We start from the raw sequence: 16,507 nt of genomic DNA, 5'->3' as shown, positions 1-16,507 counted from the left end.
GCGGAATTGGGGGAGCAGGAGATACTGCTACAAGGACCTTACGGTCTGGAGATGGCAATGTGCCCGGGGCAGATCCCTGTACATAGTAGAAAGGAAGCAATGGTCTGTATTCCGGAGCAGTTAAGGACCATGTTGTCTGCTTGCATAAAATCAGCTCAGAAGCACTTCATAGAGACTGAGGCTGAAGCTCCAACTCTAAGAATCCACTTGGAGAGGGGTGGAAATAGGAAGGGGGGATATCTCAGGCTCAAAACAGGTGCAGCTGGAGAAACCGTTCCAGCAGGGGCAGTGTTCTATGGGGCAGGTTTCCAAACTGCCTTGACCAGGGTGAGCAGGGATCCAATTTTGTGGAAGCAGAGTGGTGTCTTGGGGCTGAGCAGTTGTCCAGAATCTAAAGGGGAGATCGATGGCACGTGAGACGTGAACAATCCAAGGGCCAGGTACTCCCGTAGTGGAGAGAAGCAGGGGTCGGAGCCTGTCCAGGGGGCATGGAGAAGCCCAAAAAACAATTGAAACCCGTCCTCGTCCCTCTGTGCACTGGACTCAGGATTCCGAACAAATGCATCTCTCTCTTTCTCTCTCTCTCTCTCTCTTTGTTTTTCTTTCTCTCTGCTGGATGTGGTGTTTCACGACTCACCATGTTCTCTCCCTCTTAGGTATCGAGTCCTTCCTTATGTATTCAGTCCAGGAGGGGATCAGAGGGATCCCGCTGGAACCCAGCGACAAAATGGATGCCCTGATGCCTGTGTCGGGGACATCATTCGCCGTGGGCATAGATTTCCACGCAGGTAAAGGAGGCCCTGGGTGTCCCTTCTAGGCTTGGGTCTGCCGAGCCTCATCCCTCCCCTACCAAGGAGCAGGCCCTGGTGCAGGTGGGAGTGAATGTTTTTGGCGGCTGTGCCCACAGTTCTGCTCCTCGGGATGGCAGGCAGATGGGAGAGATGGCATCTAGACCTTGATATCTTCTCCCCAACCCCCTGTCCTCAGTGAATTCCTTTATACACCCGCCAGCTTTCCCATCACCAGCCATTCTCCAGGTTTGCTTCCCAGCTATTTTCCAGAAGGCGGCCGGGCGGTGGGGCGGATGTGGCCCGATGGGGCCGATGTGGCCTGGCCCCAAGAGAGACTCGGCGGAAGTTCCCATTCCTCCCGAACACGGCTTGTTCTGCGTGTGGTGGCCGTGCAGTTCTCCCAGGGCCCCAAGAAAGTCGTCAAGGCTGCCCTCGCTGCCTTCCATATGTATGTGCTCAGGAATTAAGTGCTCAGATTCAGGGGAAAGAAGCCCCATGGCGCTCCATGGTGTGTTTGTGAATTCAGACTAATCCCAATAAAACACGGGAGTGATCACAAGTTAACCTTGTAGAGCGGAAAGTGCATTAGTTTCAGGTGATTATCTGTACTCTAAGCACAGGAATTTTCCAGGCCTGATTTGGGCCAAATTGCTTTGAGCGATTCCAGGGAGGGGCCTGAGGAGATTAAGGCCTACTTAGAGCCTTTTAGCAAAGGTACACGTTTGGCCTGATGTTAGTTTAGGGAAATGAGATGTGTCATCACCTTTGTCTTTGACCATTCGCAGTTTCAATGCAGTCTGCAGAGGCGAATATGATCTGCCCCTCCATTCTCTCTGGGAGGAAGAGGGAGGACCTGTGACAGACCCTGGGGGTGAGGAGGGGTGAAACCACAGTCCTCCCTCAGCCACTCCCTTAATCAATCATTAGTATTTAGTAATAATAATAATAATTTTGGTATTTGTTAAGTGTTTACTATGTGCCAAGCACTGTTCTAAGCACTGGGTAGATACAAGGTAATGAGGTTGTCCTACGTGGGACTCAAAGTCTTAATCCTCATTTTCCAGATGAGGTCACTGAGGCACAGAGAAGTGAAGTGACTTGCCCAAGGTCACACAGCTAAGTGGAGGATCCAGGATTAGAATCCACGATCTCTGACTCCCAAGCCTGTGCTCTTTCCACTGAGCCACGCTGCTTCTCGTACTGGTATTTAGTAAACCCTTACTCCGTGCGGGACACTGTACTGTGTGCTTGGGAGAATACAGTAGAGTTAGAAGACAGGATCCCTGCCCTCTAGGAGATTACACTCTTAACAGGGTATCGATCGATCAACGAACGGCCTTTAGTCTGTGCGGAGTACTGAACAGGAATTTTGAAAGAGCACGGGCTTGGGAGTCAGAGGTCGTGGGTTCTAATCCCACCTCTGCCACTTGTCAGCTGTGTGACTTTGGGCAAGTCTGTTTATGCTTGTATAGTACTCTCCCGGGTGCTTAGTACAGTACTCTGCACACAGTAAGTGCTCAATAAATATAACTGACTGACAAGATAGAGGTACAGTGAGTCGTTGACATTAAAGGAGCAATGTATGTAGGCTGGGTTGTAGTAGGAGAGTAGTGAGGTGAGGTAAGAGGGAGCAAGGTGAGTGATTGCTTTAAAGCTGACAGTAAGGAGTTTCTGTTTGTGGGGGCAGGTGGGCAACCATTTTGTGATTCTTGAGGAGATTCTTGAACATTTTAGTAGAAAAGTGATCTGGGTAACAGAGTGAAGTATGGACTAGAATAGGAAAAGATAGGGCGGTCAGCAAGGAAGCTGATGCGGTAATCCAGGCAGGATAGGATAAGTGCTCGGATGACTGTGGAAGCGGTTTGGATGGAGAAGAAAGCAGTAGCAGCAGCAGCAGCAATGAAGCTGCAGCGAGCAAACAGGCCGGAAGCTATCATTTTGGGTCTTTTCTGCCACGGAGGGACTCTTTCAGGTGGTGTTAGAGGGTCCGCGATGAGCGAGCCCAGGAGCCCCGCTCCCATAAGCAGTGGAGGCCCTCTCCCCCTTAACCGCCTTGGAGTCACGACCCCTGAGTGTTGCTGAGACTCCCTCCCTGCCCCATTCCCCAGCACTCCCAAAGAGCCAAGCAAGCTTTCCTCTTAGAATGGAGCCATCCAGGTGGGAATGAGGAGAGAGAAGCAGGCATCACTAACCGCGGCAGAGGCCTCACGTTTCAGAGGCAGATCTCCCACCCGACTGGAAACCAAGTTGTATTGGTGTGTATGGAAGATCGACCCAGGAGACCGTGTCCATCTGGGTGACCTTGGGCAAGTCATTTTCCTTCTTTGTGCCTCAGTTTCCTCCTCTGAAAAATGGGAATTCAGTGTCTCTTTTTCCGCCTACTTAGACTGTGAGCCCCAAGTGGGACAGGGACTGTAGCTGGACTGATTATCGTGTACCTTTCTCGATGCTTAGAACACAGTTTGAGACACAGTAAGTGCTTAAGAAATAATAATAATAATAAAATCTATGTCCATCTCCCAGCTATGAACTAGAGGCCTTGGAAGCCTGAGGTTCTCTGCCATCCCCATCCAAGTCTAGACTACCTCCTGACCTTGCTTTTCATGAAGAGTCCTTGGAACCTTATGAATCAAGAGAGAAGAGCTCCAGGAAAATGAGCATTTTCCTTCTCTCTCATCTTTGAAAATCGAACGCATATGAGTTAATTATTTCTGCACAAGCCCACATCCTTGGTCTGCCCTTTTCCCAGTCTAATCATCTCTTAAAGAAGTTTGAGGTTGAATTTCCCATCCAAATGTTTCCCTTGGACGCTCTTGAAGCCAGATTTCCTGGAGCTTGATTTGAAGTCCTCTTGTGTGAGATGCTGCGTTTTTCAAAAACATCTTGCGCCGACTGACTCCCTTCTCCAGGGTGGAATGTGGCCCATACTCTTCTGGCTGGTTTATTGCAGGTTTTACATATTATAGTCCCGGCTCTGACTCTCCCACCAGCCTGCTGTGTGACTTTGGGCAAGTCACTTAACCTCTCTGTGCCTCCGGGGCTCATCTACGAAATGGGGATATGATACTTGTTCTTCCTCCTTCTTGGACTGTGAGCAAAAGCCCCGTGTGGGACACAAATCTTCGCCAGTGTTTAGTGCAGAGTTGGCTTATAGTAAGTGCTTAATAAATACTGTTATTATTAGTAATAATTTCATAATTATTCAAGTTGCCCTGCATCAGAGGCCAGCACCTAACTTGCCAGTGATGGTTTATTATGTCACTTAGAGCAACAGTCTTAAAAAAAAACAAAACCCCAGCATATTCTATTTCAAATATGCATTATTTTGTCCTGTGCCCCAGAAGTTAATGGGAGCATAGCTCTTTTCTTTTCATCAGTCAATCAATCAGTGATATTTATCGATCATTTACTGTCTGCAGAACACTGTACTAAGCTCCTGGGAGAGTATAGTAGAGTCAGTAACCACAATCTTTGCAGTCCAGGATCCTACAGTCCAGTCCTAAGTTCCAAGCATTGTATTAAATGCTGCGGTAGATACAGTATCATCAGAGGCTCACAGTCTAAGTAAGAGGAAGAACAGGTCTTGCGTCCCCGTTTTGCAGATGAGAGAACCGAAGAATAGAGAAATGAAGTGGCTTGCCCAAGGTCACACAGCAGGTAAGTGAAAGAGTCAGGATTAGAACCCAGGTCCTCTGATTCCCAGACCCATGCTTTTTCCACCAGGCCACCCTGCCTCTAATAATAATAATAATAGTGGTATTTGTTAAGCATTTACTATGTACCAGGCATTGTACTAAGCACTAAAGTAGATACAAGTAAATCTGGTTGGACACAGACCCTGTCCCATGGGGTGCTCAGCGTCTCAAGCCACATTTTACAGACGAGGTAACTGAGGCACAGAGAATTGAAGTGGCTGAGCCGGTATCAGAACTCATGACCTTCTGACTCGCGGGCCTGTGCTCTATCCATTATGCTATGCTGCCTCTACAATTTGAAATTCATAACAGAAAAGCTAGCTGTTGTCCAAAAATAATCCCCCGACAAAACCCCCAAAGGCTCTGGAGTCATGACCTAAGTAAGGTTCAGACCTAACTCCAATCATATCGACGGCTGCTCTCCTCCATCGGTTTCCTGCTCCAGCAGCGAAAGTCGAGTTTCTCTAGGGAAGAAGAGAGCTGAATCCTCAGTTTATGTCCGAACACGAATCGCTGATCGACTGCCTTCCTCTCTCCTGACTCCTAGGGCTCGGTAATAGTCAAAGCAAATCAGAGAGCAATCATCTCCCAGAGTTCTCCGGGCACTCCAGCGGCACCCTGTGACGCAACCGATTAGGAAGATGGTCAGAGCTGTCAGAGGAGACCGAGATTACATTGAAACTGTTATATTGTTAATGATAACCTTTTCCAGATCTGGAAAGGATCTTTTTTCCTCCCCAGCTGATAGCTACGGTGCCTTTATTATCTCAAGTACTTCTGTGAGGGGGGAGTCAGAGATGTGGGACTGAAGGTTGACTGAAAAGCTGAGTGATGGATGGAACTCGTCTCCAAAGACGTTTTCAGGCTTCATTCACGGATGCTGACATTTGCGCGCTTATCAGTCAGTGGGGTTTATTGAGCACCTACTGAGTGTCCGGCACTGTACTAAGCGCTTGGAAGAGGAAAAAACACGATACTTGCCCATAAGGAGCTTTCGTCTATACGTAGTTTCTTCGTCTTATCGTATCTAGGGAGATTTCCAATTTTTGCTGTTTGTGACTTTTTATGGTATTTGGTTAGTGCTCACTATGTGCCAGGCACTGTACCAAGCACTGGGGTAAATACAAAGCTGGGCACAGTCCTTGTCCCACATGGGGATTACATTCCTAATCCCCATTTTACAGATGAGGTAACCGAGGCCCAGAGAAGTGAAATGACTTGCCCAACGTCAAACAGCAGACAAGTAACGGGGGCTGGATTAGAACCCAGGTCCTTCTGACTCCCAGGCTTGTGCTCTATCCACTGGGACAAACTGCTTCTCCTAAGATATGTAGCTTCTAGCTTAGAAGCTTAGTGGAAAGAGCACAGGCTTGGAATCAGAGGTCGTGGGTTCTATTCTCAGCTCCACCAGTTGTCAGCTGTGAGACCTTGGGCAAGTCACTTAACTTCTCTGTGCCTCAGTTACCTCATCTGTAAAATGGGGATTGAGACTATGAGCCCCAAGTGGGGCAACCTGATTACCTTGTATCTATCGAAAAAATTAGAACAGTGCTTGGCACATAGTAAGCACTTAACAAATACCATTATTATTATTATTATTATTATTATTATTATTATTGACATATAGCTTGGTCCTCAGCAACAACTGCACATATGCATGTGTGTCTCCCAATGGAATCTGGTAGTTGTGGACACAGGAGCAATGTATGTTGGAAACAACTCTTCCCAGAGCTAATGGTGAACAGAGGGAGGGAATCCCTCCCTCTGAAAGTTCTAGCGGCCAAAAATATAAGGTGGATCAAGAAGGGTTTGGATAGTTTCACATATAAATGGTTTACGATGAGTTAATGAAGGGAGAGTCAGAGATGGAGATGAAGTCAGGGGAGCTGGATGGTCCCTGCTGGATCCCCAGAGTCAGTCGCATTTGCTGAGTGCTTACTGTTTGCAGAGCACTGTACTAAACATTTAGGAGAGGACAATGGAGCAATAAACAGACACATTCCCTGCTCACAATGAGAGCTTACGGTCTAGAGAGAGAGACAGACATTAAAATAAATAAGAAACGGATATGTACGTAAGTGTTGTGGGGTTTGGAGGGGGGATGAATAAAGAGAGCAAGTCAGGGTGATGCAGACGGGAATGAGAGAAGAGGAAAGGAGGACTCAGAGAAGTCCTCCTGAAGGAGATGTACCTTCAATAAGGCTTTCAATGAGGGGAGACTAATTGTCTGTCAGATTTGAGGAAGGAGAGCATTCCAGACCAGAGGCAGGATGTGGGCCAGAGGTCAGCGGCAAGATAGATGAAACTGAGGTTCATGAGAAAATTAGCGTTAGACGAGTGAAATATGCGGGCTAGCTTGTGGTAGGAGGGAGCAGGGTGATTGAGTGCTTTAAAGCCAGTGGTGAGGAGTTTCCATTTGATGCGGAGGTGGATGGGCAGCCAGTGGAGCTTTTTGAGGAGTGGGGAAAGCAGGGATGGAGAGGGGAGAGTCAGGAGTGTAGGATAGCCCTTCCCTCACCTTAAATGTAGGTGTCTAGGAGAGCAGCCCAGGAAAAGGATCCTCCAAGCAACCTGGGAGTCCTGGGCTAGGAGAACCAAGAGGCTGAACAGGAATGTAATATCTGCTGGCATTTTTGCATTTTTTTTTCTTTATTGGTTAAAATTGATTCAAATTTGTTTTCTTTCCTCTGCTTCAACAAGTGCCCAGTCTTTATTGAGTTTGTCTTAATTTTATAATATGCTGTTTGTTTCGATAAAACCTTGTTCCCTTTTCCAAACTCATATGGAAAAATGGTTTTCTGATTGTGAGCTCTTTAGGCTCATTTGGACAGAGCCTTGAGCTGTCTCCTTTTATATATGCAAAAGCTTACTGTGCTTATATATATGCAAAAGCTTACTAGTTAAGCAATTACTATGTGCTTGCTGGCACATGATAAGCACTTAACAAATACCATAATTATTATTATATACAAATGTATGAAGCCCTCAATAACAAATTCAGTCTTCATTTGGAATTGGTCGTTGGGAATTTTCTCCACTGATCCACTCCCAGCATGCCAAATGGAAACTGGAAGCTATGGGATGAGAAAACTAATCAACATCCATCCCTATCCCGCCTAAACACCTAGGAGTTCGATTTCCACCCTCAGGTCTTCCCATTCCTAGGAATTATTTTCATCTCAGGATTCAGAAATGGAGTGGGTGAGGCCAGGCCGCCCCTTGTCATTGCCACAAAGGTGCCTTGGGAGCACTGGGACGGCCACCATGATGAAAAATGGCTGACCGCAATCTCCCAAAGGAATGTCTTGAACGAGATGCCCCCTTCAGCATCTAGGAATCAGATATCTTCTCTTGGGTGGGGAGGAAGAGGGGAAGGAAAGAGAGAGAAAGAGAGAGAGAGAGAGAAAGTAATCTGAATGTCCCTATTATACATTCAGTAATTATGGTTTACGGCACTACTTTGGAATAGTGGATAGAGCACAGGTTTGGGAGTCAGAAGATCATAGGTTCTAATCCCGCCTCCACCACTTGTCTGGCTGTGTGACCTTGGGCAAATCGCTTCACTTCTCTGTGCCTCAGTTCCCTCATCTGTAAAATGGAGATTGAGACTGAGAGCCCCACATGGGACAGGAAGTGTGTCCAACTCAATTTGCTTGTATCTACCCCAGCACCTAGTTCAGTGCCTGGTACAAAGTAAGCACTTAAGAAATAGCATCATTATTGTTATTATTATTACTACTAGTCACTGAATGTCCATTCTGGCCCCAAAGAAGTTCTACCCAACCCAGTGCATCTTAAAGGCACTAGGGAGATACCGCTTGGAAGGAGGGGCCGTGCATACTTGAGGAACAGTGAGGGGCCCTTCTTGTTCCACGGAGAACTAACCGCTCTAGATCTCAAAGTGGAGCTGTTTTTAGCATCACAGTGTGTCACACTGATCCCATTTAGGATCCAACGGCCAGCCAGTTGTGCGAGTATTTCTGACTTGATGAGAAAAGAATTTGCGAGGTCGAGTGTGTGGGTGAGGATTTTGCAGCAGGTCACCTTAAGGGGGGTAAAATATCCCAAGCCCCGGTGGCCCGCAGATTTGATTTGATCTCCGCACAGGGATGGCGATCTCAGTGATTTGTTGTTATAGGAGAATGGCCCATTAGAGTTCGTATTGATTGGCCTGCCTCAAGATGAGAGCAACAAAGAGGATTCATTAGTGGTTTACTACTTTTATCCCGGGCATCAGGAACCTGGTACAAGGGCCCTGGCCGGGTGTTAGTGAGCGATGCTTAAGGGCCGAAGGGAGCGGGTGGCCCAAGTGGCTGCTCACAGGAACGGAGTAAGCGCCAGATCCCTTCTCCTGCTTCCTCTTCCCAGGGTCATTGGTGTCTTCCAAGACTTCCCTCTAGAGAGAAAGGGTATCTAGGTCTGGGCTGAACTCCTTCCAGGATCTCACTGCCAACCTCTTGCTCACATCCTCCCACTGGCCTGGAATGCCCTCCTTCTTCATGTCCATCAAACTCTCCTGATCTTCAAAGCCTCACTGAAGGCACATCTCCAAGACGCCTTCCCTGCCTAAGCTCTAACTTCCTCTCTTCTCACTCCCTTCCACATCACCCTTGTACTTGGATTTGCTCCCTTTTTCCACTCCTCCCTCAGTCCTACAGCACTGCCATGATCAATTTTTATGTCTTTCTCCCCCTCTAGATTCTAAGCTCATTGTGGGCAGGGAGGGTGTCTACTGACTCTGTTATATTGTACTGTCCCAAACACTTAGTACAGTTCTCTGCATATAGAAAGTGCTCAATAAATTCAGTACCTCCAGAACAACTGTTCTGTAAGAGTGTATACAGAGCCCTTACTTTGTCAAGCACTCTGTGGGATTGATGCAGGGGATTAAGTGAGATGTAGTCTCTTGGGACTCACAGTCCTGCTATTTCTCCAGCACTTGAGAATAAGATGCTGAAAGGTGTTCATCACACCAGGCCTTCCTTAGCTCACCTGCCCCTGCCTGGGTTGTGGGGCCGTGGGGGATATTATGTTCGTGACCCATGCCCGTTCCATTTTTAACTGTGGTATTTGTTAAGCACTTACTCTGTGCCAAACACTGGACTAAACAGGGGGAGGATACAGGCAAATCAGGTCGACATAGTCCCTGTCCCACGTAGGGCTCACAGTCTCAACACCCATTTTACCGATGAGGTAACTGAAGTCCAGAGAAGTGAAGTGTCTTTCCCAAGGTCACACAGCAGACAAGTGGCAGAGCCGGGATTAGAACCCAGGTCTTCTAACTCCCAGGCCCATGCTGTACCCATTACGCCATGCTGCTTCTTGTGTTTCTCGGGGCACTTGGAGAGCTTTTAACCGTCTACGCTTTCTCCGGGTTTCATCAACAGGCAATGATACGATCTACTGGACAGACATGGGCTCCAACAAAATCAGCCGGGCGAAGCGAGATCAGACGTGGAAGGAAGACATCGTGACCAATGGCTTGGGGCGAGTGGAAGGAATAGCCGTCGACTGGATGGCCGGTACCACCTCTCACCCGCTCTTTCCCTTCCCCACCCCTGAAGGCTATTTTTCTGGGGGCTCAATCTCCTTTTCAGATAAGGAAACTGAGGCTCAGGGAAGTGACTTGCTCAAGGTAAAAGAAATCCCTTTCTGGCTCATGACAATAAACTTTTGTACTTCTAGCCTCAGGGTAAATAGACCGTTCAGCTTTCAACTGCAGTCTTTTTACGGCTATGACTCTCTGGATGTGGGGTTTTATGCAGAAGTACATTATCGAGTGTTAACTTTGCCATACTCTCCGGAGATGGCCCAACAGAAAAAATGTATATAAATTAAACATACACAAACACACACACCCCTTTAGAAGTATTCCTTTGCCCCAGGCTATTTGGAAGGTTCAAACTTGTACTTTCTTCAGGTGGTAAATGTTGCCACCTATTTTTGCCAGGAAAATATCCCAGTCTAGGAACAGAACCTGGAGAAATTGGGAATATGACAGGACGGGTCTGGTTTGGAACAGCTGTTTATGAGACTGGCAGAGGGAGGAAGTGACCAAAAAGGACCAAAAATTATGTTCAACTGCATTTACCCCTTCTAAAATGAAGCTGTTTTTCTTCCTAGCACCGGCAACAACTTCTGCTTTCTGTCTTTCTCCAGGTAACATATACTGGACCGATCATGGCTTCAATTTGATCGAGGTTGCAAGACTCAATGGCTCATTCCGATATGTCATTATTTCCCAGGACCTGGATCAGCCCCGGTCTATTGCGGTGCACCCCAAGAAAGGGTAACTTGCAGTTTGTCATGAATTGTAATCCGGGTCCTGTGGTGGGGTGGGAGGGATTACAGACACATCTTGGGGTGTTCCTGAATCGGCCAGTGGCCTTCCCCACCATAGCCACTAGCCCTGTCTAGTGAGGGCCGTGGCCCGGCTGATGGTTGATGTGGCCACTGGGATCCTGGCTGGGACCAAGGGCTCTCCATCTCACAGATCTCTAAAGAAAGGTGCCTGCCGGTCAATTAATTCATGGTATTTAAGCTTTCGGAGGGCCAGTCAGGGTGGGCCTGGTTGCCATTACTACTTCCTGCTTCATTTCTAGGCTCCTGTTCTGGTCCGAATGGGGACAGACCCCCAGGATAGGCAAAGCACGTCTGGATGGATCTGAGAAGATGGTCCTCGCCAGCTCGGGGATGGCCTGGCCTAACGGGATCTCCGTGGACTACCAGGTTGGTGACTTCTCCCCACTTCTCCCTTTCAATCCCGAGAGCCCATTACTGCTGGGAGGGGTCATCCCTCTGTCAGTCCCTCACCATTTTCCGTCAAATCATCCATGTGGATGGTTCACCCAGCCTCCCCCGCGGCCCACAATAAGCAGCCCCCCATTTCTCAACGGAAGAGTCCTCCCCTGGCGGCTCAGTGAAGGGGGCTTTGCGATCGCTCGGTCCTCAGGAGAATAAGCTGTATTGGTGCGATGCCCGCACGGACAAGATCGAACGGCTGGACCTCGAGCGTGGAGGGGAGCGGGAGGTGATCCTGTCGGGAAGCCACGTGGACCTGTTTTCCGTAGCGGTCTTCGGAGCGTACATCTACTGGTCCGACAGGTACGGCCCCTCCCCAGGAATGCTGGCATCACCCGAGTGGGACCGGCTACTTCATGTTAGGGCCTGGACAGTGTGGCTCCTCTCCAAAATGGCCCTGGGACCATGCGGGTCCCAGAGAGGGTGGCGGGTGACTTGGAAGCCGGCTCGGTCTACCTGGTGGGTGCACGCAGGGACCGGCCGAGCCTCCTCTCTGGGTCTCGTTGGCAGAGCGCATGCCAATGGGTCCATCCGGAGGGGCCACAAAGGCGATGCCACCGACGCCGTCACCATGCGGACTGGCCTGGGGGTCAACCTGAAGGAGGTGAAGGTGTTTAACCGTGCCAGAGAGAAAGGTCAGTGCCAGCTCCCCCTGGGGACTTGCCATCCACCACATTTAAGGTCTGTAAAGTCCCAAACAGTGCTCCAGGTGAATAGTGCATTACCTAAGATGTGTGTGTGTCTGAACGTGCTCTCCTAGATCAGTGAATAGCAGTCCAGATCAGGATTGGAAGCTGTCATGCTCTTTTTCCACCCGGTGGTGCAATCCCTCGGAGCAGGGCTGAGACATCACTGGAAAAGATCACAGCTTATTCTCTTGAGGAAAATCCACACGGCATTCAAAGGGAGGAAGCTGCTTATCCCGGGATCTAATAAGAGAAGCAGCACGGCCTAGTAGAAAGACCATGGGCCTGGGAGTCAGAAAGACCTGGGTTTTAATCCTGGCTCTGCCATTGTATGCTGTGTGGCCTTGGGCAGGTCACTTCACTTCTCTGTGTCTCAATTACCTCATCTGTAAAATGGGGATTAAGACCGCAAGTCCCAAGTAGGACAGGGGCTCTTTCCAACCCACTCACCTTGACTGTCTCTATCTGTTGCCGACTTGTTCATCCCAAGCGCTTAGTACAGTGCTCTGCACATAGTAAGCGCTCAATAAATACTATTGAATGAATGAATGAATATCTACCCCAGCGCTTAACACAGTGCCTTGCATATAGTAAGCAATTAGCAATTGCCTCATTTATTATTATCATTATTAGAATTGGATGCTGGTCGATGCCACAGTTGGTTTTCCAAGCCCTTTAGCACCAGTTCCAGCCCAGTAAAGGACCTCAGCCTTAATCTTGTCTGCCCCAGGATAAAAAGTCAAGCCAAAGCTGTTGGACCTTTAAAGGCTTTTTTCAGAGACAACAATGGACTGAAAAGTAGGGTGGGTATCGATTGCCTGTGGCTCCCCTGAGGTTCAGCCCCCTTTACCATTTCCTTATCATCGGCCCCCTAGACAATCCATCCCTCTCTCTCTCTCTGGAAAAGCTTCCCAGCTATTTTTTCCTCTGACCTCCTGCCTGTGGGTGCACAGGGCTCAGTAACCAGTTCCCACATATATGGGACTGCCCAGCTAACCGGAAGGGTCGGGCCCAGCACGGTAAGGAATCCAGGGTTTGTGGTAGGCCCGGAGCGCAGATGTGAGATCTGCTAGAGAGTCCAGCGAGTGGCTGTTAGCGTCTCCCAATTAGAACCCATTCCAGATTGACGGCCCCTCGCTGGGCTGATGAGAGACAGTGGAGTCATCAGCCTTGCCGCTCATCTTCTCAGGTGGGTCTGAGCGGCTGTTCCAGGCAGTCGGCAGAAGGCAGGTGGTGGGGACCCGGATTCCATGAGAACCCTAAAAAGGTGTGCCCGCTTTGGACGGGCTCCCATCGAGCAGCATCGCAGTCATGCCGCCGGACTCGGTTGGGGCCGCTAATTCTGAGGGGAGGCCCGTGATGGGTATCGGTTACTCCAATGGTGATTCCTCCCCCCAGGGACCAATATCTGCATGGAGGACAATGGGGGATGCCAGCAACTGTGTTTGTATCGGGGAGGCGGGCAGCGGGCCTGTGCATGTGCCCACGGCGACCTGGCCGCTGACAGGGCCACCTGCCTGCGGCCCGACGGCTACCTGCTCTATTCGGGGAGGACCGTCCTCAAGAGCATCCACCTCTCGGACGAGAACAACCTGAACGCGCCCGTCCGACCGTTCGAGAACCCCCAGTTCTTCCGGAATGTGATCGCGCTGGCCTTCGACTACAGCCTCCGGGGCACGGGCAGCAATCGCATCTTCTTCAGCGACGCCCACTTCGGCAACATCCAGCTGATCAGCGACAACTGGGACGGCAGGCAGATCGTCGTAGAGAGTGAGTCTCGTGTCACGGTGTCTCCGCGTGTCTTCTGCGGATGGGTGGGGCAGGGGTGCCGCTCTGGGCCCAGCGGAGTTTCTGGGCTTCCCTCAGGTCGCCGGGTGCCAGAGGAAGACCAAGAACAGGTCTGGTTCTCCCCCAGACACCAGCTGAAGCATCCCTGACATCCTTTCTCCCAGTCTCCTGGTTGAGATATGGTGGCAGTTGGCTGACCGGGAAAGAAATTGCACTGGCACGTTTCCATATGGTGGCGGTCTCGGAACAGAGCCAAACTAGAATGGGGTCACCCTTTTCCCCATCTGCATTAGTAGAGCGTAGCAGAGCAGACCATCTCAAGACACCCTGATTGTGTTTTGGCAGGGCTCTCCATCCACTGCAAATCAAAGTCTAAGCTCTAGGAGCTCTGTCACTCAGTTACTTTGGGAAGTGCCAGGAAATGTTTATATCGCTGGTGATTTTGCTTCCCAAAGGACCCTCCGTGCACCCAAACCCAGTTCTCCCGAGCTCCCGCTGCTGCTGTCAAGCCCCGTGGCTCGGAAACAGTGCCCATGTTCACAGAGGCTCACCGGGGAGGTGGGGAGAATGCAAAGTCTGTGGAGAAAGTGAGAGTCAGCATGCCCCGGGGGTTGGGTCGGGTGGCTGTGGACAGACTTCAGCAGAACAATGCACATGACATCATTTTGTGATGTTTTATGTCCAGCTGCACCTGTGAGATGTCCACTGTGCCTCCTTGCCTTGTGTCCAGAGGTGATGTTAGGGCTGTCCTGCCCAATCAGGGGTAAGGAGGCCACTGAAAGTTCAGCAAACCCAGCCTGTTCTCTCCAAATGCTAAACTGAGCGATGTTTATCCCCCTCTCTGCTTAGAAATGGAAAAGTATTTCTGTTCCTTAGCATTGTGTGGTTTCCCTTGTGATGCGCGTATCAGGTTCTCACCTTGTTCTGAGCACATCTCTCCACACCAGGGAGCAACATAAACAGATGATTATCTTTGTATTCTGTTGGAGTGGAATTGTTTCAGAATTACTACAATCACTCTCCTCTTTCACCAACATCTAAAATTAATTTGATGGCATTTGCTTTAGGGCTTTTTTTTCAGTGGGTTAAAACCTCAGGTTATTTATATTCTGCAGAGCAAGTTGCAGGCCGAGATAAAATAGAATGTGTCCGGCTTGTCCCTGCTCACAAGGGCCAGGATGCCTAGTTCAGGGAACCTAGGCAGTCTTGTATACCTGTGCTCCGTGGAGAGCCCAGTGTCAGTGTTCTACCCGGATTTATAATATATAATTTGAAGATAGGTACATAAGTGCTGGGGGATTAGGAGTGGAGTGAATATAAAATATCCAAAGGTCACAGATCCAACTGGATAGATGTCACAGAAGGGAGAGCAAGCTGGAAAAAAGAGGGCTTAATCCAGGAAGACCTCTTGGAGAACAGGTGACCTTGATGATGCTTTGAGTGCGGACAGAATGATGGTCTGGCATATATGGAGGGGCAGGGAGCTCCAGGCTAGGGGGAGGACGTGGGAAAGGGGTCTGTGGTGGGACAGACAAGATTGGGGCACTATGAATAAACTGGCGCTTGAAGAGTGTAGTGGGCGGGCTGGGCTGTAGTAGGAGATTAGTCAGGTGAGGTAGGATGGGGAAAGCTGATTGAGTGCTTTAAAATCAATGGCTAGGAGTTTCTGTTTGAAGCTGAGGTTGGACAAACATTGGAAATTCTTGAGGAGTGGGGAAATGTGGACTGGAACATTTTTGTTGATAAATGGTCTGTGCAGCAGAATGAAGTATGGATTGGAGTGGGGAGAGACAGAGGCCAGGAGGTCAGCAAGGAAGCAGATGCAGTAATCAAAGCAGGATAAGTGACTGAATCAGCATGGTGGCAGTTTGGATGGAGAGGAAAGGGTGGGTTTTAGCAATATTGTCAAGGTAGAACCAACAAGATTTGGTGACAGATAGGTGGGTGGAATGAGAGAGATGAGTCAAGGATAACTCCAAGAAGATGAGGGCAGATCTAGGGCAGAAGATGAGAAGACAGAGTTCTCCGTTTCATTCTGCTCGTATGAACCGCAAAGGTGGCCCTCCCAGGGTGGTCACCAACCAGATAGAGGGTCAAATGGTCTGGGTAGTCAACGATTTCCTTGAAAACGTTACCAGTCGCGTCCCTTATTGAGTTCCCATTTGCCTCCGTGCTCTCCCTTGATTGCCATTAAGGCCATGTCCAGTGATGTGGCTGGGAGAAAGGTGACCCCTGCCATCTACTCCTGAGATCGGCTGGTGGGAAATGCTTGCCTTCCTGTTGGACCCAGACTGAGGATTCAGAGAAAGAGCCATCCTCGTGCTGGACCATAAGAAAACTGGAATCCCCCCAGAAGACTGGGGATCGGGCTTAATTCCACTTGAATATTCTTTCCCAACGGTTAGTACAGTACTCTGCCCACAGTAAGCGCTTGAAAAGTACATTTTTTGGACACTTTACCTTCCAGTAAGAAACATTTTTAGTTTAAACGGTTTGTAGAAAAAGACCATTTATCAGGATTTCTTGAAGGAAGGATTTGAAGTCAAAATGATCCCCAAAGCCAGGCCATCAGCTATCTCATTCTTTTAGAAGAAGGAAATCCTGGTGTTCATTGACTATTAAGAACAGAAATCCTCTCTATGGTGAATTTCCATTTCCATATAGATTAATAGCTTAAGGTATGTTCCCAGAATATATATATATATGTGTTGTGTGTGTGTGTGTGTGTGTGCAGGGAAACTCCTTT

The 16,507-nt window shown here is 49.1% G+C and overlaps 1 protein-coding gene across 1 annotated transcript in view; it reads left to right on the top strand.

Moving 5' to 3' along the window:
* The window catches only part of LRP1B (LDL receptor related protein 1B), a 389,846-nt gene that overhangs the window by 214,762 nt on the left and 158,577 nt on the right, over nt 1-16,507 (top strand). The window contains 7 exon segments of the mRNA XM_029072223.2: nt 657-788; nt 9,874-10,008; nt 10,646-10,775; nt 11,089-11,215; nt 11,439-11,590; nt 11,798-11,922; nt 13,372-13,743. Of these exon segments, the coding sequence (XP_028928056.2) occupies nt 657-788; nt 9,874-10,008; nt 10,646-10,775; nt 11,089-11,215; nt 11,439-11,590; nt 11,798-11,922; nt 13,372-13,743 (1,173 nt within the window).

This window comes from Ornithorhynchus anatinus, chromosome 9 (genome assembly GCF_004115215.2).
Source record: "Ornithorhynchus anatinus isolate Pmale09 chromosome 9, mOrnAna1.pri.v4, whole genome shotgun sequence".
In the NCBI taxonomy this organism is placed as follows: domain Eukaryota; kingdom Metazoa; phylum Chordata; class Mammalia; order Monotremata; family Ornithorhynchidae; genus Ornithorhynchus; species Ornithorhynchus anatinus.
The sequence above is the reverse complement of the archived record's forward strand: the minus strand, read 5'-3'. Positions and strand labels throughout refer to the sequence as shown.